General features: G+C 29.2%; 1 protein-coding gene across 1 annotated transcript; it reads left to right on the top strand.

Annotated features, from left to right (window-relative positions):
- The first annotated feature begins 6 nt into the window (after nt 1-6).
- On the top strand, nt 7-1,411 carry LOC119615835 (zygotic gap protein knirps). The gene has a single exon (XM_037971819.1). It carries the CDS (start codon nt 30-32, stop codon nt 714-716), a length of 687 nt encoding a protein of 228 aa, XP_037827747.1. The 5' UTR covers nt 7-29; the 3' UTR covers nt 717-1,411.
- The last annotated feature ends 9,291 nt before the right edge of the window (nt 1,412-10,702 follow it).

The raw sequence follows: 10,702 nt of genomic DNA, 5'->3' as shown, positions 1-10,702 counted from the left end.
CCGCTGCTGATGCTGCCTATCGCTCGGAAATGTACAAACACAGACAATCGGTAGACTCTGCAGCCTCCGGGGAATCTCAATCACGTTTCTCACCCACCAATCATTCAGTACACTCATTAACTCATGATGTTGAGCACATGCAACACATGCAACATATGTCACTTAACCAACAACCCGCCTCCAATAGACAATCTCCCGAATTATGTGTTTCCGGTGATGATGATGAACAAGAACATAAATCTTTAATCTCACAACACTCCATCTCACCTGTCTCCTCTTTGGCTCAAACACATCATCATCAAGTTCATAGTCCCCTTGCTGTAAGAGCCTCACCAGTGCAACATACCTCAGCTGAAACCACATTTGCCATTAAAATGCAATCCCTTTCACCCGTATCAGTCTGCTCTATAACACACGAAACCTCTGCACCCTCCTCCAACTATGAAGAGCCCATGAATCAAGATTGTCCCATGGATTTGAGCATGAAAACCTCTAGATCATCAGTGCACAGTGATAGTGATATGTTAAGTGAAACCTCCTCCTCAGAGGAAGAAAGACAACAAAATATGCGCCGCAAATTCTATCAAATGGAAAGTTCTAATGAAAACTCGGAAAACTCTTCCGATTCAGAGGCTAATAAAAGGCAAAAATTAGCTGAAGCCAACTATGCTGCCTTCGGTTCTCATCATGCTCAAAGAGGTATAGTTTGTGTTTAACTGCAGCCTCCTACTCTAAGCAAACTACCAAAACCACCGCTCAACACACAACACGTAAGAAACAGTAACTTAAACCATCCATCCCTTTATAGTCAATGCAAATTTTATATTATTATTAATTTTTATTATTATTATTAGTTTTTAAGCCAAACACACACACACAAAAAAATTTCAAGTCTAAAATTGTATATAATAGTAAAGAGCCGCTGTTAGATTTTTTCAACAGCCGCCTTTACCTCATAAATTTTTTAAATTGAAATTCCAAATATTAGTTTTATAAGTTGTAGTTAGTTGAATGTTTATTTTTTTAAATTTTTTACTCTATTTAGTTATTAATCTAATTGTTTATATTCCCCCCCAGAAAATTATTGTATATAATTTATATTTTTTTACTTTTATGCATGCTTTTTTTTATTACTTTATAAGTTTTTTAGTTTTTAATTGAAAACCCCATGTTGACCAGCCTATGGCTAGAAAAAATTGTATATAATGATTTTGATTGCAACAATTGTATTATTTTTTTAAACAAATTTTTATTATTTTTTATTTTAATATTGTATATATTTATTAAAAATTGAAAATACCAATGAATTGTAGATTATTTGAAAAACAAAAAATAACATGAAACAAGTTTTCTTTTACAAGAAAACAAAAAAAAAAAAAAAAAATTTTGAAAAAAAATATAAAATGTTTATGAAAATTTAATTGAAAAAAATGTGTTTTTATTACAAAAATTCTTCTAAAAAATTTCAGGTTTTTGCCGCTTCGAACAAATTATCAATTTTCTTTGCAGCACTTGTGTCTTAAGTCTTTGGTTTTAGCTCCAAATAAGACTAATTTTCCTTTTTGTTTTTTAAAGTTTATTCTATGTGCCTTTAGCTTTGTTTTTAATTTTCTAATTTCTATCTTTTGTTCTAACATTTTCCACTTTTTAAAGTTTTTCCGCTTGTACTATACGCTCATAACCCTACAATCGTCTCTTTACATAACTGAACTTGTTTCTTAAGTCTTTTGTTTTGTTTGAAATTTTCTTAATTTCTTAATTTCTACCTTTTATCCTAATATTTTCCACTTTTTAAAGATTTTTTGCTTTTACTATTCGCTCGTAACCCTACAATCATCTCTTTACATAACTTGTTTCTTAAGTCTTTTGTTTTGCCTTGAATTGTCATTTGCCACTTTATTTTAAAGGACTTGGAGTCTTTGATTTGACTTTGAAATGTTTATTTTTATTTTCCCTTCAGACTTCTCTTTAAATTGCTTTTCGTTTTCTAAATTTCTTAAAGCGAGATTGTGTCTTAAGTCTTTTGTTTTATGAAAGTTTTCTTATACAAAATTTGTAAAATTTACTCTTCTTTCTTAGTTTACCCCCATTTTCGCCATGTCTAGTTATTTTTTAACTTTAAGTTATATTGACTGTTCTTATACAAAAATTTTCTTAACTGGAAGAATAACTAACGATTGAACGATAACTGAAAATGGGGGTTAAACATTGATATTCTAAAAAATTGCTGCAATTTATTATAAAAATCTATTAAACAAGTTTGTGTCTTAAGTCTTTTGTTTGATTAAAGTCTTCTTGAGTAAAGTTTGTAAAAAAGTATTTGGTTTTTGTCACTTTGTCCTTAAATTAAATTGAAAACAAAGAATATTTTCAAAAACAGCAAGAATTTCTATGCAAAACTCATTAAGCCTGTTTGTTTTAGTAAAGTTTTATTAGACTAAATTGCTAAACTTAACTTGTTATTCTCTCAAATAAGTCACTATATCTTTAAATCATTTTACATTTAGCCAAATTATTACATTTCTATATAAAAGCCAACTTAAAGTTTGTGTCTTAAGTCTTTTGTTTTACTTTTTTTAAAGAAATTTGTTTTTTTTAACTAAATTTGTAAAATTTACTTATATTTCATTTAAAACAGTTTATTTTGTCTTAAGATTATTCTTAAGTTTCTAAATTTTTAGATTAACTATTAAGAATCTAGCAAGAAAGTTTGTGTCTTAAGTCTTTTGTTTCACTAAAGTTTTCTACTTCTAAATTTGTAAATTTTACTTGTTTTCTTTTTGTTGCTTAAAACAAATCACTTTACCTTCAAATTACTTCTTAAATTTCTAAATTATTCCAATTTCCCTTAAGTCTTCTGTTTAATAAATGATTTCTTCAACTAAATTTGTAACATTAACTTGATGTTCTATCAAATAAGTCACTCTATCTTCAAATAATTTTTCACTTTGCCTATTTCATGAATTTTTATTCAAAAAACGTACCGACAAGCTTGTGTTTTAAGTCTTTTGTTTAAGAAAATATTTTTTAATTTAATTTATAACATTTTCTTGATTGTTCTTTTATACAATTCTCTTGTTTTTATTATTTTTAAGGCTCTTTTTCCTTAAATTAATCTTTGATTTCAAAATTGCTCGAATTTCTATTTAAAAAGCGCTAAGGAAGTTCATGTCTTGAGTCTTTTGTTTAACTAATATTTTCTTCTACTAAATATGTAAAATTAAATTGATTTTTTTTCAAATAAGTCACTTTATCTTTAAACAAGTTTTCATTTTTCCAATTTCTGAAATTTTTAATCAAAATTTTGGCAACAAGTTTGTGGCATAAGTCTTTTGTGTTTAAGTCAAGTTTACTTTAACTATATTTGTAAAATTAACTTGTTTATCTTTCTAATAAGTCTCTTTATCTTTAAATAATTCTTTATTTTCCCTATTTCCTGAATTAATCATATTTTTGAAAGCAAGTTTGTGTCTTAAGTCTTTCGCTTATTATGATTTTCTTAAATAAAATTAAATAAAATTTACTTAGTTTTTTTGTTTTTAACAAGACACTTTGTCCTTCAAAATGACTCGAATTTCCAATCCAAATTCTAGTTATCAGGTTTGTGTCTTAAGTCTTTTGTTTTATTTGGATTTCCTTAAACAAAATTCAATAAAATTTACTTGTTATTTTCTTTTTACCAGGTCTTTAACTTTGTCCTTAAACCAATTATCGTTTTTTAAATGACTCTAGTTAGCAGGTTTGTGTCTTAAATCTTTTGTATAAGTGAAATTGTTTTTTAACAAAATTAGTAAAATTTAATTGCTTTTACTTGTTTTTAATAAGTCACTTTGTCCTTATATTTTTCTTCGTTTTTTACTCGAATTTGTATTCAAAATATAGCAAGTTTGTGGCTTAAGTCTTTTGTTTTAATGAAGGTTACTTCAACGAAATCTGCAAAAATAACTTGATTTTGTTTCAAATATCCATTTTTATCTAAAAACTACTTCTCACTTTCCCCGATTTCTGGAGTTTATATTCAAGATCTAGCCAGTTTGTGTTTTAAGTCTTTTGTTTTAGTAAAGTTTTCTTCAATTAAATTTGAATAATAAACTTGATTATCTTTCAAATAAGATTTTTATCTTTGAATAATTCATAATTTTCCCAATTTCCTGAATTAATCAAAGTTTTGAAAGCAAGTTTGTGCCTTAAGTCTTTTGTTTTAGTAAGATTTTCTTAAACAAAATTTAATAAAAGTTTCTTGTTATTTTCTTTTTAACAAGACACTTTGTCCTTAAACCAATCATCGTTTTCAAAATTTGTTTAAGTAAAGTTTTTTTTTTTAACAAAATACGTAAAATTTAATTGCTTTTACTTGTTTAATGAGCCACTTTGTTCTTAAATTCCTCTTCGTTTTTAAAATTACTCGAATTTTGATTCAATATATAACCAGCAAGTTTGTGGCTTAAGTCTTTTGTTTTAACGAAGGTTTCTTCAACGAAATTTGCAATAAGTTTGTGTCTTAAGTCTTTTGTTTTTGTAAAATTTGTAAAATTAACTTGATTTTGTTTCAAATAACTAATTTTATCGAAAAACTACTTTTCATTTTCCCCGATTTCTGGAATTTATATTCCAGATCTAGCCTGTTTGTGTCTTAAGTCTTTTGTTTTACTATAATTTTCTTCAACTAAATTTTTGAAAATTTGTTTTTGTTCTAAACAAAACACTTTATCCTTAAGTTTTTCTTCGTTTTCAAAATGTTGTGACTTACTATGCGAAATCTAGCCGGGAATGTTTGTGTCTTAAGTCTTTTGTTTAAATAAGCTTTTCCTTTCAAATATCAATATAGAATTTCTCCTCGTGGTAGCTTAGTGTTCTAGTATGTTAGATCATAGGATGTGGATTCATTTCTGAGCAGAGAGCCTAGTAAAGGAGAACACAGCATGCCCGATGGTGGACTAAAAGTATTTCTTTTATAGATTGGGAAACAGAGTGTTTTTTGCTATATTTGATAATGTTTAACCTTTGTTATGTGAAGATTCCTTGAGATATCTTCAACAAAAGCTTGAAGTCTAAAGATAATAGAAACCCAATTTCGGCGAAAATTGAGATCTTATATGTAAAATCTGAAATTCCGATGGGTTGTATTTAATATAAAACTTTCTAGTATCTTATCTCTATCACACTTCGAAATCTGTTAACATTAAACTTAAAGACGGAAGTGAAATTCCACAGCCAGATTGGGCTTCAGCACAGTTCAATCTTTTAGAGAAGTATATGTGGTTTCTCAGTTCCGATTCTTTTTATTTGTTTTTTTGTATTTTTCCCCTAATTCTATTAAAATGTGTCATTAATGTTTCTCTCCCTTGCTTTTTCTGCTTCACACAAGAGTATTAATAAACCAAGTTTGTATCTTAAGTCTTTTGTTTTAATCAATTATGCTATTGTTTTGTTTATTAACTATATTTTTTTGAATTCATATTCCAAATATAATTAAATTCTTTAATTTGTTATTACTGTCGCTATCTCAGTCTCTCCCTCTCTCTCTCTCTTTCTCTTTTTCACACAACACTATTTCTTAAACAAGTTTGTGTTTTAAGTCTTCAGTTTTTGTCTCCTTCACTCTTATTACCACTAAATGCAAAAACAAAGTCATAATTTTGAAATGTTCTTAAAAATTATAAAAAAATATAAAAATTTTCTTTGTTTTCTTTTAACTAAATAATAACCAAAAGCACAATTGTTCTGTATTTTCTTTATACAGTTTAAGATAAAACAGAAAAATTCTCCTTAAAGTAATTAATTCATATATTCTGTTCACTTTCTCCCTCCTTCTCATTCAATCTCATACAGGTGGTTTTATTAACAAAGTTTGTTTCCTAAGTCTTTTGTTTACAGTTCCTATCTCTCTCCCACTCTGAAATAATTTAGTGCCAAAGGTATTTTGTTTTTTGCACTTATTATTCCACTCTCACTATCACTAAACATATGCAAGTAAATAGTGTTTGTTTCTTAAGTCTTTTGTTTTTTTTCCTTGCAATTGCTCTAGTTTGATATAAAATAATGATTTTATACAAAAATAATTTGATTTAAAGCGATATTTTGTCAAATTTTATTCATCATTCTACAACATTAAAATACAAACTATTCTATATATCACAAACAGATTTCTCTCTCAATATACAATACAGTTAAACAAGCACTGAATCACAACACAAAATCGCCCACTTCTATAGTTAACTTACAAAAAAAACTATTTTTCAAACTACTGTTGTCTCACAAGCATGATTTAACATAAAAATTTAAATCTACATTCTAATGCTACACTTTCAAACTTTACGAATAAAATTATGAATAATAAATATATCGTTATTTTTTTTTCTTTACAAGATTATTGAATTATTATTTTTAATAACTAGAGCTTAATAAAATATTAATATTTATTGAATTTATGCTGACGTATGTGGGTCTTAGTATTAATAAACTAACAATAAAACACCACAGGGTGCTAAAACGTGTTAAAATTGTTGTTGTAATGTAGGTTTTGAGATTTTTATCATAACTTTTGGGGAGAATTTGAAATGTAAGATTTCAAAGATAAAAGAATTTTTAAAGATTTACATGAGAAGTTAAAATTAATGTGTTTTAAATTAAGGTCTAAAGGAAAACTAGTGACACATACATATTGAGGAGTAGAATTATGTAAAATAGACAAATTAAAAACAAAAGCAAAAATTTAAAAGATATTTAAAAAAACTGAGACAAAAGATATTGTTAGACTTAGGCTAGCACAGCTACAGTAGCTAGCCTAAAACAAAAGACTTAAGATAAAGAATTAATTAGTTTGACAATAGTTGATATCACTACAATATAACTTAAATCTTATTGAGACAAATATTAAATTCGATACCTTTATTACCAACCTGCCATTATCACTTACCTACTTAAATTTCTGCTGGCATTTTTTCTATCATCGCAAATTTGTCTTGTGTAATTTCCAATTAAGAAAAACAAACTTTAAAACGAATTGCTTAATAGGCTTGATTATAATATTAAACAAAATTTTCCATCGCTTAACGAGTTTTAATTTGGATTTTATTTTTATGACACGAATTACATTATTTGCTACAAACATTTTTTCGTCTTATTGAAAAAAAAAATCCTCTTCATTTTAAACATAAATAATTTTAATTGTTTAAATAATAGTAATAAAATATACATACCAGTAAAAGAGTGTGGACAAGCAAATAAGATAGACAAGAACGAAATTAAAAGACCCTACATGAAATTGAAGTAGAACTGAACTAAAACTGAACTAGAAACTGAACTGGAAACGACCTAGAACTGAACTAGAACTGAACTAGAACTGAACAGAACTGAACTAAACTGAACTAGAACTAACAGAACTGACTATAAACTGAAACTGAACTGAACTATACGTATAGAACTGAACTAGAACTGAAACTAGAACTCTGAACTAGAACTGAACTAGAACTAGAACTGAACTATAACTGAACAGAAAGAACTAAACTGAACTAGAACTGAACTAAGAACTGAAACTAGAACTGAACTAATAGAACTGAACTCGGAACTGAACTAGAACTGAACTAGAACGACTAGAACTTAACCTACAAATGAACCTAGAAACTGAACTAGAACTGAACTAGAACTGAACTAGAACTGAACTAGAACTGAACTAGAACTGAACTAGAACTGAACTAGAACTGAACTAGAACTGAACTAGAACTGAACTAGAACTGAACTAGAACTGAACTAGAACTGAACTAGAACTGAACTAGAACTGAACTAGAACTGAACTAGAACTGAACTAGAACTGAACTAGAACTGAACTAGAACTGAACTAGAACTGAACTAGAACTGAACTAGAACTGAACTAGAACTGAACTAGAACTGAACTAGAACTGAACTAGAACTGAACTAGAACTGAACTAGAACTTAGAACTGAACTAGAACTGAACTAGAACTGAACTAGAACTGAACTAGAACTGAACGAACTGAACTAGAACTGAACTAGAACTGAACTAGAACTGAACTAGAACTGAACTAGAACTGAACTAGAACTGAACTAGAACTGAACTAGAACTGAACTAGAACTGAACTAGAACTGAACTAGAACTGAACTAGAACTGAACTAGAATTGAACTAGAACTGAACTAGAACTGAACTAGAACTGAACTAGAACTGAACTAGAACTGAACTAAAACTGAACTAGAACTGAACTAGAACTGAACTAGAACTGAACTAGAACTGAACTAGAACTGAACTAGAACTGAACTAGAACTGAACTAGAACTGAACTAGAACTGAACTAGAACTGAACTAGAACTGAACTAGATCTGAACTAGAACTGAACTAGAACTGAACTAGAATTGAACTAGAACTGAACTAGAAATGAAATAGAACTGAACTAGAACTGAACTAGAACTGAACGAGAACTGAACTAGAACTGAACTAGAACTGAACTAGAACTGAACTAGAACTGAACTAGAACTGAACTAGAACTGAACTAGAACTGAACTAGAACTGAACTAGAACTGAACTAGAACTGAACTAGAACTGAACTAGAACTGAACTAGAACTGAACTAGAACTGAACTAGAACTGAACTAGAACTGAACTAGAACTGAACTAGAACTGAACTAGAACTGAACTAGAACTGAACTAGAACTGAACTAGAACTGAACTAGAACTGAACTAGAACTGAACTAGAACTGAACTAGAACTGAACTAGAACTGAACTAGAACTGAACTAGAACTGAACTAGAACTGAACTAGAACTGAACTAGAACTGAACTAGAACTGACTAACTGAACTAGAACTGAACTAGAACTGAACTAGAACTGAACTAGAACTGAACTAGAACTGAACTAGAACTGAACTAGAACTGAACTAGAACTGAACTAGAACTGAACTAGAACTGAACTAGAACTGAACTAGAACTGAACTAGAAACTGAACTAGAACTGAACTAGAACTGAACTAGAACTGAACTAGAACTGAACTAGAACTGAACTAGAACTGAACTAGAACTGAACTAGAACTGAACTAGAACTGAACTAGAACTGACTAGAACTGAACTAGAACTGAACTAGAACTGAACTAGAACTGAACTAGAACTGAACTAGAACTGAACTAGAACTGAACTAGAACTGAACTAGAACTGAACTAGAACTGAACTAGAACTGAACTAGAACTGAACTAGAACTGAACTAAACTGAACTAGAACTGAACTAGAACTGAACTAGAACTGAACTAGAACTGAACTAGAACTGAACTAGAACTGAACTAGAACTGAACTAGAACTGAACTAGAACTGAACTAGAACTGAACTAGAACTGAACTAGAACTGAACTAGAACTGAACTAGAACTGAACTAGAACTGAACTAGAACTGAACTAGAACTGAACTAGAACTGAACTAGAACTGAACTAGAACTGAACTAGAACTGAACTAGAACTGAACTAGAACTGAACTAGAACTGAACTAGAACTGAACTAGAACTGAACTAGAACTGAACTAGAACTGAACTAGAACTGAACTAGAACTGAACTAGAACTGAACTAGAACTGAACTAGAACTGAACTAGAACTGAACTAGAACTGAACTAGAACTGAACTAGAACTGAACTAGAACTGAACTAGAACTGAACTAGAACTGAACTAGAACTGAACTAGAACTGAACTAGAACTGAACTAGAACTAGAACTACAACTAGAACTGAAGAATAAAATTTTTCATATGTTACTTATACTGGTTACAAACATACAATATCATCCCTATTTCAAACACTGAAGATTGTAGCAAAAGCCTCCTTATTAAATACTTTGATAAGTGAAAGACTGTAGAGACTACTGAGTTGATATTAATAACAACTACACAAAAACCTAAACAAATACATCTACATCTATACAAACTCCCCATAATTGTACTACTAAGTATATATGTATGTATATTTAAATTATATAGACAAGATGGGTGTACAACCAGCCGCAGAGGAACATGAAATTAAAAGGCAACAACAAGAAAAATAACTAACTAAATGATTCGGTGAAGTTTGCTTGAATTTATGGCAAAAAAGAAATACACTGACAGGTCTCAAAACATTTATATATAAAAACATACACATACAAACTGAACTACACCATATAACGCAATGACGATCTTTTTAAACAAACCAGGCTTAAAGCAGGCTATAACTAGTCAACAAATCAAATAGCCACAGCTAAATATCATTACACTTATACACTGACAACAGACTTATTTCAGCTAAAGACTCCCCTGTACATTTTTTTTAAACAAAACTGCTGCTAAATGTTAATAATGCTATGGACGATATTGTTGCTGTTGTTAAAGTTGTTGCTGTTTTTTTGTGGCTGCGGCTGCTGCTGTTGTTGCTCTGTCGTTTAAATGTTGATAATTAAGCGATTAAAATTCCAACCAACAACACGAATGACTTTTATATGTGTTAATATTAAGTTTATTATTTAAAGCAGCACGTGTTTGTTTTAGGCAAACTTTTGTTGTTTATTTTTCTGTTGCTTTATATTTTCATATAGTAAATTGCCTCGGTTTTCGTAAAAAAGACGTAATGTAGAAAAAATGTCGTCTAAATTAAATTTTTATTTAACTATGCCCTTAAATGTTAAAATACAAAACTTTTTTTATTATTTTGTAAACCACACCAACTCAAGTTAATAAACTTTAAT

Source organism: Lucilia sericata, unplaced genomic scaffold (assembly GCF_015586225.1).
Source record: "Lucilia sericata isolate MDLA Ls3-8-SP2 unplaced genomic scaffold, ASM1558622v1 Contig008615F_arrow, whole genome shotgun sequence".
In the NCBI taxonomy this organism is placed as follows: domain Eukaryota; kingdom Metazoa; phylum Arthropoda; class Insecta; order Diptera; family Calliphoridae; genus Lucilia; species Lucilia sericata.
The sequence above is the reverse complement of the archived record's forward strand: the minus strand, read 5'-3'. Positions and strand labels throughout refer to the sequence as shown.